This window comes from Passer domesticus, chromosome 6 (assembly GCF_036417665.1).
Source record: "Passer domesticus isolate bPasDom1 chromosome 6, bPasDom1.hap1, whole genome shotgun sequence".
Classification (NCBI taxonomy): Eukaryota; Metazoa; Chordata; class Aves; order Passeriformes; family Passeridae; genus Passer; species Passer domesticus.
In genome coordinates, this window is record NC_087479.1 from 52,728,937 (window position 1) to 52,745,327 (window position 16,391).

Here is a 16,391-nt window from a genome sequence, read left to right on the forward strand (position 1 = left end):
GGGTCGCCCCGCTGCTGCCATTTCGGTGTGTCGCGCGGCCCGCGCGCCCGCACCCGCGGTGATGGGGGTGGCGCGGTGCTGCACCGGCTCCGCGCGGCGCTCGGTCGGAGGCTTCGCTCCGCTCTGTGCCCGTGCAGGGCCGCGTAACCGGCGCCGCCGCGCGGGGGAGCGGCGGGCGGGAGGAGATGATGGAGGCGGTGGGAGCACTTCCTTATAGGTCCGGTGAGAGAGAAACCGCCGTGACGAGGTGGCCGAGTGGTTAAGGCGATGGACTGCTAATCCATTGTGCTCTGCACGCGTGGGTTCGAATCCCATCCTCGTCGGGAAAAAAGGTATTTTTTTTTCCCCCTCACACCAAAAATTAATTTTTTTCTAACATTTCCAAGGGGACTTCTCCCTCTCCTCCTCTCCCTTCGGCCTTTACGGGGGGAGAAGGAAAAGCAGAAGGGCACCCGGGACAGACACGACCCAGCATCCTGAGGGATTTAGGATCACAAGGCAGGATTGAGTCCCACAGATTCCAGGGGTCGCAGCCGGGAGGGAGTGTCATGAGGGATCTAGGGGTCACCCAGGATAGCATCCCAAGGCATTTAGGGGTCACAGCCAGGACAGAGTGACCCGAGGGACTGAAGGGGCTCACCCAGCTTCCTGAGGTGCCTCGCCGTGGGGTGGCCTGACTTACCTCCTTCCCTCAGGGCATGGCTCTGCCACGGAGCTTCCAGCTGTGACACTGGGAACAAACCCCTTTTAATGTCAACCTCCTCTGGGATCCCAACAAAACGTCCTGGTAGGGCTGGCTGGGTCCTTTGTGAAAGCTTTCAGTAAGAACTAAGAGGGATGGAAGATCTCTCCTATGAGGAAAGGCTGAGCGAGCTGGGATTGTTCAGCCTGGAAAGGAGAAGGCTCCAGGGAACCCTCAGAGCCCCTTCCAGGGCCTAAAGGGAGCTTTGAACAAGGGGGAATGGCTCCGAACTGGAAAAGAGAAGATTTAGATGGGATTTTGGGAAGAAATCCTTCCCTGGGAGGGTGAGGAGCCCCTGGCACAGGGTACCCAGAGAAACTGAGGCTGTCCCTGGATCCCTGGAAGTGTCCAAGGCCAGCTTGGACAGGGCCTGGAGCCAGCTGGGATAGTGGAAGCTGTCCCTGCCCGTGGCAGGGGAGTGGGACTGGATGGGCTTTAAGGTCCAGCTCCTCACTGAAAATGGTATCAAGTTCTCTTCAGATAATTACTGCACTTGGCTTTGTCCTCCATCGAGTTATGGCACTTTAAAAAGCATAAATGAGTGTATTGACAAGATACAGGAAAACTTTTCCTCTCTGCCTAAGCCATCCATGGTTCACTTAAAAACCAACAAAATAAAAATCTGGAATTAGAGGCCTGGAAGTAGAATTTAGTGAAACTCAGAGCTTCCAGGGCAAGGGACATCTCCCACCTCGGCTGTGACAGCTCTGAGCCCTCCCTGCACATGCTGCCAAGGCTTTAACTACACTTAAATCCTTCTGGAAATCAGATCATGCCCAATCCTGGCCAGATCACAACGGTGCAGCCTCACAAAAGGTTCCCAGCCACAATGGACGGGTTAAAACACAACAGGACAGGAGTTACTGTGAGGAAGGTGAGTGTTCAGGGGCTGATTCCAGCCAGTCCTGCACAGGGAAGTTTGCCAGGAGGGTTTATTTGTATGGAAAAGTGCTTTAGCACAGTGAGAAAGACATTTTCCTGATAAAAATAGAATTATAAGATCATCTAGGATCAAGTCCAAACCTAACCCAGCACTGTCAAGCCATGTCCAAGTAAAGGTGTACTAAGGAAAGGAATTCTTCCAGGACACACACTTTGTATGGAAAACTTTATGCCAACAACCAGGATCCAGTATTTACCTCAGACCCAGTCTCAGATAGGAATTTATCACAGGGCATCTCCAAGAGCAACATTTTCCCAGCTAACAAAACATCAAACACTGTTTTGACAAAATAAATAAAATAAAATAAAATGTAAGATCCTTGTGAAATAAATCCTAAATCTTCATAGTTCAAAGAATCTTGGGAACAGAAGCCCAGGGGTTTCTTGACCAGGAATTTAAAAGTTGCCAACTGCAGGCATTATTCCAGGAAAAGAGGAAGAAGCAGTGCTGAGCTCCAGTTCCTCATCAGGCCCTTTGGCCCCAGTGTCAGGAAAATCCCTGACAGAGCCTTTTTTTTTGTAACAGAAATTACTTACCAAAAATCCTCCCAGCATAACCTGGGACATATCAAAGTCCAATTTAACTGTCATCCCTAAATCCATTCCCACTCCCCTATATCCAAATCCAGTAACAGCTCCAGCACCCTCTTTAATACACTGAAGGTGCCCAAGTTCCATTTATTTCCATGAAAGGTGTATTCCAATGCAGCAAAAATTTGGATAATGCTGATTTTTAGCATTACCTCTCTAAATATCTGGAATTAAATTAGAATTACCAAACCATTGGCAGGATGTGGAAGAGCAAAGCTCAAACCTGAGTGAATTTTTATGGAAATATTCAACATCAGCTGGATGACCCAGCAGAGAAAGACACCACGTGGCTCCTGTGGGCTACTGAAGCAAGCAATGGTTTATTGTGATTTGGTGGTTATGTCCTGACCCTGGTGACATCATCAAGTGATTTTAGGAGGAAGGTACTAATTCCTGAGGGCTGGCCAACCTGAGATCTCCAAAATTAATGTAAAAACCCTCCCAGATGCCAAGAATCAATGATGTAAAAATTAATGAAAATAAGAACTATGGGGTGATATGAAAATTCATATAACATTATATTAAAAGAAGTATTCTTCATAAAACTGCTTTTGTTTTTCTTGAAAGCTGATTGTCACACTAAAGTGATATTAAAAAATCTGGGGAACAGAACCTCCAAAACCAGGCCCAATACCTGCACCCAGAACTACTAACTTAAGTAATTATTTGAATGAATGTTGGTAATTTCAAAGACAAGTGGATCTTGCTGGCAAACAGCAGGCACAAAACAGATCACAGTGTTCTGGTTTTACCTCACAGTGTTCTCAGGAGTAATCGTGTTGTTTTGAAATCAATCTGACAACAAAATACAATAAAATCAGGGTTTTTTTATGACATGACATCCAGCAGCTCTTACTGTAAGACACAGGAACACAGCAGGCTGGAAGAAAAATCAGTTTTTGACTTTTAGTGCATACACTTCATTATCCATGTGGATAATTGATCCAGAATCCACTGAGCTGAAGGCAAAGCTGCCTGTGCCGAGCAGAGTTTGTTCCTTGTTGCCCTCAAGTGCCAGTTCACTAAAAGGTGAACACAAAACTCCTGTTTTAGCCTCGCTTCCCTGCTCATCTTTCACAGCACCTGTGGGAAGCAGGACAATTCTCCAGCCGCACGGATCCCTCCCAGCCCAGCTCAAGGCACGCTTTGTTCACCTCAGCCACAAAGCAAAGTCAGTCTTTGGTGCCTGCATGCCGCTGTCCCGGCCAGCAGTGTCCCCAGGGGCCGGGTGTGACACCCTGTCACTGCTCCCAGTGCTCCATGGCCCACTCGGGCATGCTGGAGCAGTACTCAAAGTCCGCGCCCTTGTAGCGCAGGGCGTGCAGGAACATCACCAGCTCCTTGGGAGACGGGTCCCGCCTGCTCGTCCTGCACTCCACGCACAAAGGGTCCTTCTCTCCCCACGCCTCCTTGTCTTTATCGAGCGTTTCCAGGTTGATATCAGAGTTCAGTGGGCAAGCTGCTACATCATTCCTCTCGGGATCCTTCCCGTCCTCAGCAGGGCAGGAACTCCCATTTACAGGATCAGCCTCCGCAGACTTTGTGCAGTCACCCGAACTCCCACAGTCTTTACTCTCACCAGCGGAGTTCAAGTCCTCCTCCCCAATTCCCAAAACCTCCAGGCTCTGTTTGGAACGATGCTCCTCCACCAGCGCCTTCAGCAGCTCCTCATCCGTCTTGCCGATCTTCCCGCCCTTGCCCCTGTCCGGGCCCCAGGCCTCCATGTTGTAGATGGGGTCGTTGACGATGGGGTGTCCCAGGAACTGCAGGTGCACGCGGATCTGGTGCGTGCGGCCCGTGCGCGGCAGGCACCTCACCACGCTGCTGCTGCCGTCGTAGCTGAGCCTCTGGAAGAGCGTCTGGCACGGCTTCCCCTTGGGATCCACGCGGCACACGCCCACCTTGTAGGAAACCACCAGGATGGGCTCCTCGCAGAGCACCTCGTGCTCGGGGAACTCCCCCACCACCCGGCACACGTACTCCTTCTCCAGCTGCGTGAGACACGGGAGGAAGGCTCAGCAAACACAGGGGAAAACACAGCCAAGCGCCGGCCCTGCTCCTCCTCCATCTCCCCTCCATAAAACACATCCCAAGGTGGGACAGTTTTATTACAACAGAAAAAGAAAAAAAATGCAATCAGCTACTTAAAGCCGAATTTCCCCTCACGTTTTCCTCAGATAGCTGGGAAATCAAGAACAGAAAGGCCTGGTCTATTTGCCTTGTTTTAAATTCAGGGGCCATCTTCCCACAGCCTTTGGCTTACAGCCCTGAAGCAAATCCTGGAAAAAGTTCTGTTTGGATCAAGAGACTCTTGAAAAATAGGAATTTTGAAGTTACAGAAGTAATTGGACAGCTGACATATGTCCGCTCACAAATAAATCTCATCTCTAACTGGTGTGCATGATCCCAGTAAGTCTGCACAGTCATGCGGGACAATCCCTTAGGGAAGAAGGTCCCCTTCAACCCAATATTACCAAAATAATTTAAATTTGATGAGATCACTTTAAATCTAAAATTACCAAAATCAATTAAAGTTTTAGGAGACCCTTTACAATTAAATATTACCAAGTCAAACTCAATTTGTAGGAGATCCCTTTTAGTCCAGTATTACCAAATTAAATTACCACATTGAACTAAATTTTTAGCAGATCCCTTCCAATCCGGTATCAGCAAAAGCAGTTAAATTTTTAGGGTTTTCAATCCAATATTATCACGCTAGGATTGCCAAATTCAATTAAATTTTTTAGGAGCTCCCTTCCAATCCAGTATCACCAAACTCAATTCTCACTCTGTCTTTAGCCTGTTAGGGAGGAGAAGCACCAAGACATGAGAGCAACAACACAACCACGAGTAGTCTGGGGAGCTTGTGCTCACCCAGAGACCAAACCAGGGTGACTGGAGCTCAGCAAGCCCTCACCTGCCTCTGCCGGACCTGCTCGTCGATGCGCTTGGACACGGCGGCGCTCTTGGCGAACATGAGCACGCCCGAGGTCATGCGGTCCAGGCGGTGCAGCGTGTGCAGCTCCCGCAGGCCGTGCTCCTTGCCCAGGATGAAGATGACGGTGTTGTGGCGGAACCTGCCGCAGGGGTGCACGGGCAGCGACGAGGGCTTGTCCACCACCACCACCTCCTCGTCCTCCGCCAGGATGCGGATGGGCTGGGCCGTGACCGGCGGCTCGTGCCGATGCACCGTGTTCCTGAGGAAGTCGTTGTTCTGGAAGGGGGACGGGCAGTCAGCCTGAACCCAGCTCGTGCAGCCACAAACAACGGGGCTTGACACTGGGGGAGAAGAACGAAAGCCCCTCTCTCCCGGGATCCCGGATTTAGGATAACAAGGTCTGTGTGTCACCCCGCCCATCCAACCACCTGCCCATAGGCTATTCCCATTCCTATGGACCAAGGAAGCCGAGGGGCACGTGTGGAGCTGTAGGATCCACACATTCCCGAATCCAGCGGGGCGGGGATTCCCCGATTTCCCCTCCACACGCTCCCATATTTAAAAACTGACAAGTCAGGGTACATTGCTGCTCCAAGACACTAACTGCGACTTATTTTCGCCAAGCATTAGGCAGAGCAGTCGATATTAAACCGATTTTAGTGAAGCTTTATGTATACCCGTGGAGGGGAAACACGTGGAACCGAAAGGAACCCACGAGGATTACCGAGCCCAACTCCCGGCCCTGTGTTACGCGACCACGCCGCCCACGGGGCGATGCCCCCGGCTTGGGGCAGGCCGGGTGCTGACACCGCCCCACGCACCTTGAGCACGACGTCCAGGTCGCGCACGGGCTCCTCGTTGAGGCGCAGGCGGCCGGCGCGGGCGGCGGCGCGGTAGTAGGCGAGCGGCTGCGCCCGGAACTCGGTGCCGAAGACGTGCAGGAGGCTGCGGCCCACCCAGCGCCCCTTGCAGTACGTGCGGAAGTCGAAGTAGTAGGGGCGCACCTTGCGCAGGCCGCCCTCGAAGTAGTACGAGGTCTCGGCGAAGTGCTCGGCGCCGAAGCTCACGCCGGGGTTCAGCTTCCGCGGCGGCGGCACGTACCGCTCGCCGCCCGCCAGCCGCCGCTTCTTGGGGGCCGGCGCGGCCTCCTCGCTGCGGGCGGGGCGCGGCGGCTCCTCCGGGGCTCGGTCGGGGCCCGGCTCGGCCATGGCCCCGCGGGGCGGCTCCTCCGGGGCTCGGTCGGGGCCCGGCTCGGCCATGGCCCCGCGGGGCGGCTCCTCCCGGGCTCGGTCGGGTCCCGGCTCGGCCATGGCCCCGCGGGGCGGCTCCTCCCGGGCTCGGTCGGGGCCCGGCTCGGCCATGGCCCCGCGGGGCGGCTCCTCCCGGGCTCGGCCGGGGCCCGGCTCGGCCATGGCCCCGCGGGGCGGCTCCTCCCGGGCTCGACCGGGGCCCGGCTCGGCCATGGCCCCGCGGGGCGGCGGCGGCGGCCGGAGCGCGCTCCCCGCCGCGCGCACCCACGCCGGCCACACCGCGCGCCGCACGCCGTGACGCATCGCGCCGCGCCGGGCGCCGCGGGCCAATCAGCGCGGGCCGGCCCCGCCAGGCCACGCCCCCGGGGTGGCGCCGTTCCCGCCTCCCGGCGTGAGGGGGAGGCGATGGAGGAGCGAGAGCGCCTTCATTTATTTATTTATTTACTTCTTTATTTCCCTCCCGGCAGTCTGCCCCCTCAGAACCGCTCCACAAATGACCCTCGAGCCCCACCGCAGCCCGCCTGCCCCTTGTGAGCCTCCTCAGTCGCCGCCTGCGGGAGGGACGCGTCAGGGAAAAGCCGAAACAGGAGCGTTTTTTTATAACCCCAATCAGAAAAGCCAAGAAATGCGCATTTTTCGTAACCCCAAAGAGGGTCAAGTCCAGAAATGAATATTTTTCAAAATTCCACACAGAAAAAAAACGAGCATTTTTCATACCCTCAAAATCCAATGTTGCTGCCCATCATTAAATTAGTTGGCGCAGGCAGGAAGAGAACACGCTCCCGTATTTAAAAACTGACAAGTCAGGGTACATTGCTGCTCCAAGACACTAACTGCGACTTATTTTCGCCAAGCATTAGGCAGAGTAGTCGATATTAAAGTGGTTTTAGTGAAGCTTTAGGTATTCCTGTCTGCTGCCAGAGTTCTCTGTGATCTGATGTTATCTAGAGTTTATCAGAGAGGAAAGTTGGAGTTGTCTGGATCCGCTCCCTGGAAGCTGCCACGGCCTCCAAGAGCCTCCCCTGCTCCTGTCCCTGTTCTCCATCCCTCCAGAACGAGCTCCTCTGAAGCAGAACTTCCCTTTATCCATTGATGAAATTTCCATTAAAAAAACAAAACCATACTGACCATCTACAGGCCTAAGTCCCCCTTATGAGCTTTCTGAGGTGCCTTTAGAGACATCCATCCATGTGTCAGAGGTCATCCCTGAGGCAAAGGAAAACCAGCAGTTACTACTCCCCCAGTTCTGTGCCAGCATCACATGGAATTTGAACACACACACGGGCTCCAGAAAAAGAGGAAATAAGACTCTGCAAGCCCTACCAAACAGCAAATACCCCCTGCTTTGCCAAGCTCTTCTCTCCATTTTTTTTCCCCCACAAACAGCATCTGCCAGGGATCCAGGACTCGGTCAGCAAAGCCAAGGAGATCAAGCTCAGAGCGAGAGGAAGGAGAGCTCCTGAGGGAAGAGCAGGCTTTACCGAGGCCACTGCTTCTCCTTGTCGGTGAGGGGGACGTAGATGACGCCCATGAGCTGCGTCTCCACCACGTGCCCGTCGCTGGTCTTGTCGTACTGCATCAGCACCTGGTTGGCACCCTCAGGCCCCACGGGCACGATCAGCCGCCCGCCCGGCTTCAGCTCCTCCAGCAGCTGCCACAAACCCCGCTCAGCACGGCACAGGGCCCGCACCACGGCGCCGGCAGCCTCGTGAGGGCTGGGAGGGAAGGCGAGCCGGCAGTGGTGCCCTCGTTTTCCCCAGGGATGCCCAGCACGGCTCTCTTACCTCCTTGGGCACGGCGGCTGCGGCCGCTCCCACGTGGATGGCATCGTAGGGAGCCTCCTCGGGGTATCCCTGCCTGCCGTCCCCAACTGCAGACAGAGAACACCCAGGGAAGACTCTGGTTGTCACAACAACTCAAAGCACTGGAAGGACCCCAAGGGAAAAGGCCCGGGAGTGCAGGGAGCTCACCCACAAGCTTCACGCGGCCGGAGCTGAGCAGTGCCGGATCATCCTCCTGGACGTTCCGGATGGATTCCTGCACCAGCTCCTTGATGTGCTCCACACCCACAGCCTTCCCCGTCGGGCCAGTCTGGAAAAAACATCAAATACCTGATGGCTCCCGCATGGAAGAGCCAGGGCAGGTTTCAGTGGGAACTGGGGACGAAACTCCAGAGCAGAGGTTCTGAAGAAGAGGTGCAAGCCCTGTGTCCCTTCCTTGGTTTTAAGGCTGAGTAGTCCCATTATACCTAATTAAGGGAAGTGCTTCCCAGGCTGGGAACAGAGTGCTGTGAGCTCACCATCCTGGCGAAGCACGCGGTGAGGTATCCGCTCCCAGATCCCACATCCAGCGCCTTGGCACCTTCCACCAGCTGATCCTTGAGCAGCTCCAGCGCGTGGGCGTGCTGCAGGGACAGCCAGGACATGGAAGTGGGAAACATCCCGGGGTTAGGCTCCTCTTCCAGCACTTGTCCTTGTTTTCTGACTTAATCACAGCACACCTGGCCTCGTGCCTGACACTTCCAGAGCAAAACTCAAGTGTCAGACCTGGAAGATCTTTTGCAGGACATGATTTAGGCAGAGGCTCAGGAGTTAAATGTGAAACAGCAGGAGAAAAAAAAGAGACAACAAAAGGGAATTCCCATCTAAGCACACTTTTAAACCAACTGAAAGAGGCCTTCCCTTTAAGAAGAAAAATCCCTAAAGAAACAAGCAGGATAATCATGTCCATGGGATGTTCCAGTTTTCTACTTGAAGACAAGTTAAATATAAAAAGAGAAATAAACAATTCCCTCCACTCCTGAGGGAAGTGAGGAGTTTTCACCTTACCATGTGCGGGGCGCTGATCGTAGCCTTGTAGCCTAAAAGGGAACAGATGGCACAAGTTATTTGACAAGGAATAAAATTCCCAGTGAGAACAGTTCCTAATTCTCCCCCACCTTCTCCCAAAAATAGGAAAACACTTGTCTCCTTTCACAGAATCACAGGATGCTCTGGGTTGGAAGGGACCTTAAAGCTCATCCAGTCCCTGCCACAGGTGGGGACACCTTCCCTTAGGCCAGGCTAGTCCAAGGCCCATCCACCCTGCCCTTGGACACTTCCAGGGACAGGGATTCCACACCACGGCCATGGAGCACCTGCCAAGGCTCCTTGTGCCCTGCTGGCAGCAGCAGTTTTGCCAGAAGTGACTCACCAATGGACTGAGGAGAATCCATGTACGGGAAATACTTGATGTAGTGACCTCTGTCCGTGGCCAGCAGCACATCAAAGACTCGCTGAGACTTAATGATCCCTTTTTCTGGGAAACAAGGAAAAGAGAGACAGGCAGGACTGAAACCCTGGGCCTTCCAGCACAAAGGGATTTGAGAGGGGAAGCACACTTCAGGGAGTTCGTGGATCTGGGGGTATTAATGAGGGATCTGAGAGAGACGGCAAACCAAACCCTGCCAGAAGGACATCCTTTCCCATTCCTGCTGGGAATGGCAAAGGATGGGCCACCGGCACCACCCCGCCTCTGGCCCCGCCGGGAATGAACCGGGAATGAACCGGGAATGAACCGGAGTCACGTTTCACGCCGGGAAACCGAGACTCCGGCTCCGCTTCCAGCAGCCAGCTCAAGGGCCACGACTGCACAGACATCCAACATCCCTTCAGACCTTTCTGCGGGAATTCTGGGGAATTTCACAGCTGTTGTTATGTGTGTTCCAGCCCGCTGGAACTGTGTTCCAGTTCCTGCCGTCCTGGCACCATTCCAGCCGCCGGGCAGAGCTGGAGGCACAGCAGGGATGGACGTGCGGGATACTGGGCTGCGCCCCGGGCTCGGAACACCGAGCTGCAGCGCTTGAAAGGGCGCCACACGCTTCCAGAGGCAGGGAAGGAAGGTGTGGAGAGGCTCCTGCCGCTCCTGGCACAACACCTTGCTTCCAGCTATAAATAGAGCGAGTTCAGGCTGGGGCAAATGCCGGGATTCGGGAACATTAACCCCAGCCCTTCCGAGGGAGCAGGCTAAATCCGCACACAGCCATGAAACGCTGACATTCCGAGGGGTGCTGCCGGCACTCACTGTAGAGGTTGTTGACCAGCTCCGCGTGCGTTTTCCCGCTGGATGTCCAGGCCATGGTCCTGGCGAAGAGCAGCCCCATGAGTGCCAGCAGGGCGCCGCACGGCAGCTGGCTCATCCCACGGACACGGCAGCGGCCTGCGGGCAGAGGGGGTTCAGAGGGGGTTCAGAGGCGCGCCGGGGCTGCCGGAGTCCCGCGGGAGCCCATCCCGGCCTGGGCTCTGCCGGGGCCCCGGGAATGTCACACCGCACCCGCCCGCGCCGCCCGGGACACCTTCCGCCCTCTGCCAACATGGCGGCGCGCCGCCGTCAGCGCCCCTCACCCTGCGGACCAATGGGCGCTCCCGCTCCGCCGGCGGCGCGCGGTGATTGGTCGGGGCCGGGCCCGGTGGCGGCGGTGATTGGCCGGGCCCGGGGCCGGCGAGGCGCGGGCGGAGCTGCCGCGGTGCCCGGAGCGCGGGCGGTGGGTGCGGAGCGGGAGCGGGAGCGGGGCGGCCCCTCCGCCTCACGGGCACCGCGGGCTCATCGCCCCCCGCAGGGCGGCCGGGAGCCCCGGTGGGACGAGCACCGCCTGGAATGTCCGCTGGCGTGACCTGGGCAGAGGGAGGGGGGTGGCGGAGGCCTGGGCGGGCTCGGTGCTGAGCGTTTGTTCCCCCCGCGGCAGGATCCCGGGATGAGGATGATCGAGAGCGCGGACTCCGCCGTGGCCAGGTCGGGCGAGGACCTCTGGGCCGAGATCTGCTCCTGTCTGCCGCATCCCGAGCACAAGGACGCCGGCGATGCTTTCACGGACTCCTTCACGGATTCCTACGTGCAGGAGAGCGGATCGGGAAGCTCTTCCCAGCCCGGCCCGAAGCCCTGGGCACCGCTGAACGACTCCGAGGTGTATTTGGCATCCCTGGGTGAGTGTCTCCCGCTGCGAGGGGCCTGGTGACAGCGCTGGTTTTGTGCTGGTCAAAAAGTCACGCAGCAGTTTCACACAGAATCCGACTTGTTTTCTTCACGTGCAGCAGTGGAAGGTGAAGCTCAGTCACAGCTTCTTTGTCTCTGCCACAAAAAGGAACTTTTCATAAAGCAAAAGCTGAAAAAAATTGGTTTTTACCCTCCACAATAAGTGGAGGCTGCGCACAGCAACAGAACAGGTGGCAGAAGTGGCTTTTTAAGCTTTTATTTCTGCCAGAACTTTCATTGTGCCTTCGTTGCTGTTTCACAACGCACCAATGAGAGTGATTTATTTTCCAATTTGCATGGAAATTGTGGGAACTCAGTGCCTGTGAGATCTGTGCCGTCCTGTGTGATTTCATGGAAGCTGAGCAGTAAGTGTGAAAGTTATTAAAACCCCAAATGGGCAGAGCTGGCTGATTGCACAAACCTTATTTCCTTCAGAAGCATCACCTGAAAAACATCATCTTGTGCATATGTAGGAAAGAAAGCCAGGCAGGCTTGAAATACAGGGGGCAAATTACTTTTAAAATATAAATTAGTCTTGAAAAGTTAATTTAATTTACTGTTTTGATACAGCAGTCCAGATCCTTCTCTCCTTACAGAAAAAAAAAAAAACGAACCATAACCAAGATAACAAAGTGCCCTGTTCTCCTGACAGAGAGAAGACTGATGAGGATCAGAGGCCTGTCCCAGGAGGTGACCTCCAAGGACATGCTGCGCACGCTGTCCCAGGCCAAGAAGGAATGCTGGGACAGGTTCCTGCAGGAGAAGTTTGAGGCAGAATGTTACCTCGAGGGCCACGATGCCGACGAGAGGTAACGAGCACGTCGCTGGGAAGGGGCCACCACTCCCCCCTCAACAGCTGGAAGGAGGTTCTGTCAGGAATTACACAGAAACAGCATCTCCCTGCAGCTCGGGGAGGCTGCCACAGGATTCCTGCAGCGTTTTGGGAATGCCCACTGGGGTTGTGCTGGAGGGAGCACAGAGCACGTGGGGTTTGGGCTTCCCCTGCTCCTTTCTGATCTTTGCAGCCCTCGGGCTGCACGGAAGCAGCTGGGACCTGCTCAGTGATTTCCCTCCTCACACGGGGGGTAGGGAGGGAGTGCAGCAGGGCAGGGAATGTCCCGTGTGCCTCAGATGGGGATTTGGGGTTGGTGCCAGTCCTGGGGTGGGATTTCCCTTCCCTGCCTCTCTCCCCCACTGCCCTCTCACAGATGATGTCAGAAGTAAGATGGGAGCCCTTTTCCTAAGCAATCTCCCATTCCCAACCACATGGAACACTCTCCAAATTCCTCATTTCTCAGCTGACATTTTCCATGATTGCTTCTGGAAGACAAGATTATTTCTCTCCCTTGAAGAAAACCTACTTAAGCCAGAGCTATGAAAAGAAATCCCTGTTTATAAGGAGGCCTCAGATGGTTTCTTTGGTTCCCAGTTAACTTCAATGCGATTTATATTTAAAACCAAGCTTTTATGTGCTCTTTCTACTGTTTTTAAAGGGTGGGGATGTTATCCATGAAAGAATTTCAGTCCCTAGAACTTGACTATGAAGTTGGAGGTCACTCCTGAGTGGTGCTGACGTTTTGAGTCTCACCCACTGATGTAATTAAGCAAGCCTTAACTTTTAAGAGCACTGAATTATGATGTTAGACCGTTAGGATTGTATTGGTTTTTTACCCTTCCAGTGTTATTAATGCTCACACATTTTGAGGTGTTCTTCCAGCTTTGGTTTTGTTCCCTTCCCTTTCCCCTGCCACATTTCCTGATCTTCATCACTAAGAGGGGCAGGAATTGCCTGCGGAGGCTTTTCCGTGTGTGTTCCCGTGCCGCTCTGTCACTCGCTGCTCTCACGGTGTCCCCTTGGTGTCCCCAGCACGCTGGAGCACCTGAAGCGCTGGCTGCAGCCTGACAAAGTGGCCATCAGCTCCGAGGAGGTGCAGTGCCTCATCCCGCCGGAATCGCAGCCGGAGAAGCCGGAGGCCGAGGAGGAGCCTCCGGCTGCGGAGCAGTGAGAGCCCCGGGGCTGCCTCTTGTCCCAGCCCCCAGGAGGATGTACCCAGCCACAGGAATAGGAGGAAGGGGGGCACAGAGTGAATTATCAGTAATTGAAAAAGTAATTTTTAAAAGAAAGAACGCCCAACACACCAAATCCCAGCTCTGGAGCTCCGCAGACAGCGACTGGCGCGGGGAGGGACGAGAGGGAACGCCTGGGACACGGCTGAACCCAAACCTCACGGTCATCTTCTCCAGCCTGCAGCCCCCTCGTCATTCCAGCCTGGATGTGGATTGTTTGGGATCCATCAGGAGACACATTAAACAACAACAACAAAAGCAGTTGTGGTGGAGAAGCACCAGGAAACATCACGGTCCAGAATGGAGCAGAGAAACCGCTGAATCACTTTGGTCCTGTCTTTTACCTTTTCATTACTCACCTGGGCATTTTTTTCCTCTCCTGCCAAATCCACTTTGGTGTTTTCTCCAGATCTTCACTGTTTCAGTCTGACTTGGCCCCTAGCTGTGCCAGGAAGATGGATGTTTCCCACCTCTGTGAATTTGGGACCTTGAAGGAAGCTCTCACTGCAGTCAATAAATTGATGTTGTCTTTGTGGCTATTGTAGCTACTTCACATTCCTCTCTGTATTGTACCCCCTAATATCCCACTTTATTGCCCAAAATCTCTATTACAGATTGTAGGGGGGAGTATTTTTTCCTCTTGTTGGTCGTTTTGTACCTGTTCAGCCTCTTTAGAAAAAAAAATGAGATGAGATTCCGTATTGGGAAACCAAGAGGGGTAGCCAGAGGGGCTGCAGACAACTTGTTTTCATCACAGAATTGCATAGAATTCTCTGACTTGAAATATATTTAGTATTAAATTGTTTTTTCCACCCTGCTTAACTCTTCAAAGGGTTATTCCCTTTTATTAATCCAAGAGTCTGTGATTTTGTGCTGATTTTCGCTGATCTGTGTGTTCTGCCCTGGTACCAACACTGGGGGTCGGTAGAGGGAAGCAGCACAGTCTGTCAGAGCTTCTTCGGGGAAATTGCGGTTCTAGGAGTTAATCCTCACCGGATTCATGCCGTGTTCATTTATGGATCTGTTTGAAAATACTTTTTTAGGAGTAAATTTTTGCTGGAGCCTCCCAGTTTCCTGTCTCTGTACCCAGAGAGGGGCACTGCTCTCTCAGTCACCACGTCACCACTCGGAGGTTGTTCCCACCATCAGCTTTCCTGGTGTAACTCCCACCCCAGCTCACCTCCCAGAAAAGTCCCACTCAGAATTCTCCATTAAAACAATCCCTTGTTTTTTAAGCCTTGAGGAATGGGGTGAATCATCTGAGTGCCAGTGATGTCTCGCTGGTTTGGTCATTAAATGTCCCTTTTAATTTATCCTTTAACTGTCCTTTATTATGTTAAGTCTGTGTCCCTGTGCAGATCTCTCTCACCTGATGTGACAAAGCTGTGACAAAGATGCAGAACTCTGAGCTCTTCCCAGAAATGGTTTGTGCAGAGAGACAAAGCAGCAATTTCTCTGTCCCCAGACGATTTCCCAGTCAATAAAATTCTTCTCATGGTAGCAAGCACCGTGAGGATGCTTTATGTTATCTTATCTGTTCTTAAACATATTTGAGGAAGAAATGTACCCAAAAGAACTGTGCTGAAATAATTCCACATCCACATCACCAGGCATTTCCTTTGGAGAAGGGACCTGAGGGAACAGCTCTTATCATTTCACTTGTAAAAATAATAACCATTCCAAGATTCTGTGAACTGCTCTCTGGAAACATGTGTGGGGCAAAAGAAAATCCAAATGATAATTGCAAAGTGTGGGCAATAATTTCCTTAAATTAATCCTTTATGTAGAGTTAACTTTTTTCCCCCTCCCATATATAATAAATATAGTTACATAAATATATATAGTTAAATTATAACCACGATTATAGACTTGGGGTGGGTCTGTAGTTAAATATCCATTAAAAAAACCTTTAAAACTTCATTACAAAATCACTGAATCTGTGAATAGGAGTGTGATGTGTTCCAGCAGGGTTGTTGCACTTGGTGATGGCACACATGATTTGAGTAGCAAGGGCTTTACCTGCCAATATTGGGGTTTATTTTGGGGCAAAAACAGGCTGCTGAGCTCCCCTCCACCAAACCAGCTGTTGCTGGTAAAAGCAGCAGCCTCACCAGGGGTGGGTTTTGCTTCTACAGCAACACCAGTCTCCCTCTGTGTGGAAACAGCTCCCACAGAGGGAGAATTGTTGAGGCTGGAAAAACCCTCTGGGATCATGGAATCCAAGCCCAGCACAGCTGAGCCCACCCGTGTCCCCAAGTGCCACAGCCACACGGCTTTTAAATCCCCCCAGGGCTGGGGACTCCACCCTTGCCCTGGGCAGCCTGTTTTTAACAGTTTAACCCAGAGGAGACATCAGTGACATCCCAGGGACAGAGAAAGGGCCCGTCCTGCAGAGCTGCAGCCACAGTGCCTGGTGGCATCAGGTCCAGACCATGAGGCACAGGCAGGTACAGGGAATGACTTCCAGGCAGGATAAATGAGTAAATCACAAAGGAAACAGCAGCCCCCCTCCCCTTTGTAGCTTTTAAAGACAACATTTTACCTTTTCCTCTGCATGAAACATCATTTCTGTACCCCTGGAAGCCAGTGGGGAGCCCATGTGGTGAGGGAGCTCCAGCCTGGCAGGGCTCTGCTTTCAAAATGGGGCAGAGTAAAGTATCTAACACCACTCACCTGCTGCCCTGTCAGAGCGAGGGGAGGGCAGGGCTGACGGAGCACTTTGGGCAGCAAGGAAAGGCTCCCACCCATCCAAATGGGAAAAAATGTTCTTCTCCACAAGCTTGGGCCAAAGGAATCATCCCACAGAAGCATGAGCTGGCAGCACCCTGTGGTGCTGCTGAGAATCACAGAA

The 16,391-nt window shown here is 53.5% G+C and overlaps 3 protein-coding genes, 2 long non-coding RNA genes and 1 other non-coding gene across 9 annotated transcripts; 3 read left to right on the forward strand and 3 right to left on the reverse strand.

The window, feature by feature from the left end:
* Positions 1-171: 171 nt before the first annotated feature.
* On the forward strand, positions 172-2,762 carry LOC135303608 (uncharacterized). The gene is made up of 3 exons (XR_010365068.1): positions 172-787; positions 1,512-1,616; positions 1,828-2,762. It is a non-coding gene; the product is annotated as an uncharacterized LOC135303608 (long non-coding RNA).
* Positions 242-323, forward strand: TRNAS-GCU (transfer RNA serine (anticodon GCU)). Its single transcript has one exon. It is a non-coding gene; the product is annotated as a tRNA-Ser (tRNA).
* Positions 2,763-3,082: 320 nt separating the features above from the next.
* On the reverse strand, positions 3,083-6,781 carry RPUSD2 (RNA pseudouridine synthase domain containing 2). Its single transcript, XM_064425599.1, has 3 exons — positions 6,035-6,781; positions 5,193-5,489; positions 3,083-4,266 (listed from the first exon to the last, which is right to left on the reverse strand). The coding sequence occupies exons 1-3, from the start codon at positions 6,764-6,766 to the stop codon at positions 3,517-3,519; spliced, it is 1,779 nt and encodes a 592-aa protein (XP_064281669.1). The 5' UTR covers positions 6,767-6,781; the 3' UTR covers positions 3,083-3,516.
* Positions 6,782-6,887: 106 nt separating this feature from the next.
* On the reverse strand, positions 6,888-10,815 carry LOC135303604 (protein-L-isoaspartate(D-aspartate) O-methyltransferase-like). Its single transcript, XM_064425619.1, has 8 exons — positions 10,526-10,815; positions 9,656-9,760; positions 9,292-9,323; positions 8,763-8,867; positions 8,434-8,554; positions 8,248-8,333; positions 7,945-8,114; positions 6,888-7,669 (listed from the first exon to the last, which is right to left on the reverse strand). The coding sequence occupies exons 1-8, from the start codon at positions 10,638-10,640 to the stop codon at positions 7,657-7,659; spliced, it is 747 nt and encodes a 248-aa protein (XP_064281689.1). The 5' UTR covers positions 10,641-10,815; the 3' UTR covers positions 6,888-7,656.
* A 75-nt stretch (positions 10,816-10,890) lies between these two features.
* Positions 10,891-15,288, forward strand: CCDC32 (coiled-coil domain containing 32). 4 transcript variants are annotated; one of them, XM_064425614.1, is made up of 4 exons: positions 10,891-10,985; positions 11,187-11,424; positions 12,126-12,282; positions 13,341-15,288. In XM_064425614.1, the coding sequence occupies exons 2-4, from the start codon at positions 11,196-11,198 to the stop codon at positions 13,477-13,479; spliced, it is 525 nt and encodes a 174-aa protein (XP_064281684.1). In that variant the 5' UTR covers positions 10,891-10,985; positions 11,187-11,195; the 3' UTR covers positions 13,480-15,288. The 4 variants fall into 4 exon arrangements, with proteins under 4 accessions (XP_064281684.1, XP_064281688.1, XP_064281685.1 ...); XM_064425618.1 differs by having other exon boundaries at positions 10,949-10,989; XM_064425615.1 differs by having other exon boundaries at positions 10,970-11,100.
* Positions 14,910-16,175, reverse strand: LOC135303607 (uncharacterized). The gene is made up of 2 exons (XR_010365067.1): positions 16,083-16,175; positions 14,910-15,172 (listed from the first exon to the last, which is right to left on the reverse strand). It is a non-coding gene; the product is annotated as an uncharacterized LOC135303607 (long non-coding RNA).
* Between the last annotated feature and the right edge of the window lie 216 nt (positions 16,176-16,391).

What these genes read in the sequence shown, in the direction of transcription:
- RPUSD2 (XM_064425599.1), bottom strand. Translation starts at nt 6,766, where the DNA reads ATGCGTCACGGCGTGCGGCGCGCGGTGTGGCCGGCGTGGGTGCGCGCG. An exon ending in ACCTGGACGTCGTGCTCAAG is followed by an intron (nt 5,490 to 6,034) that starts GTGCGTGGGGCG and finishes TCCCCCTTCCAG; the next exon opens with AACAACGACTTCCTCAGGAA. An exon ending in AGCAGGTCCGGCAGAGGCAG is followed by an intron (nt 4,267 to 5,192) that starts GTGAGGGCTTGC and finishes TGTCTCACGCAG; the next exon opens with CTGGAGAAGGAGTACGTGTG.
- LOC135303604 (XM_064425619.1), bottom strand. Translation starts at nt 10,640, where the DNA reads ATGAGCCAGCTGCCGTGCGGCGCCCTGCTGGCACTCATGGGGCTGCTC. An exon ending in CGATCAGCGCCCCGCACATG is followed by an intron (nt 8,868 to 9,291) that starts GTAAGGTGAAAA and finishes CTGTCCCTGCAG; the next exon opens with CACGCCCACGCGCTGGAGCT. An exon ending in CCGCGTGCTTCGCCAGGATG is followed by an intron (nt 8,555 to 8,762) that starts GTGAGCTCACAG and finishes TGTTTTTTCCAG; the next exon opens with ACTGGCCCGACGGGGAAGGC.
- CCDC32 (XM_064425614.1), top strand. Translation starts at nt 11,196, where the DNA reads ATGAGGATGATCGAGAGCGCGGACTCCGCCGTGGCCAGGTCGGGCGAG. An exon ending in GGTGTATTTGGCATCCCTGG is followed by an intron (nt 11,425 to 12,125) that starts GTGAGTGTCTCC and finishes TTCTCCTGACAG; the next exon opens with AGAGAAGACTGATGAGGATC. An exon ending in GGCCACGATGCCGACGAGAG is followed by an intron (nt 12,283 to 13,340) that starts GTAACGAGCACG and finishes TGGTGTCCCCAG; the next exon opens with CACGCTGGAGCACCTGAAGC.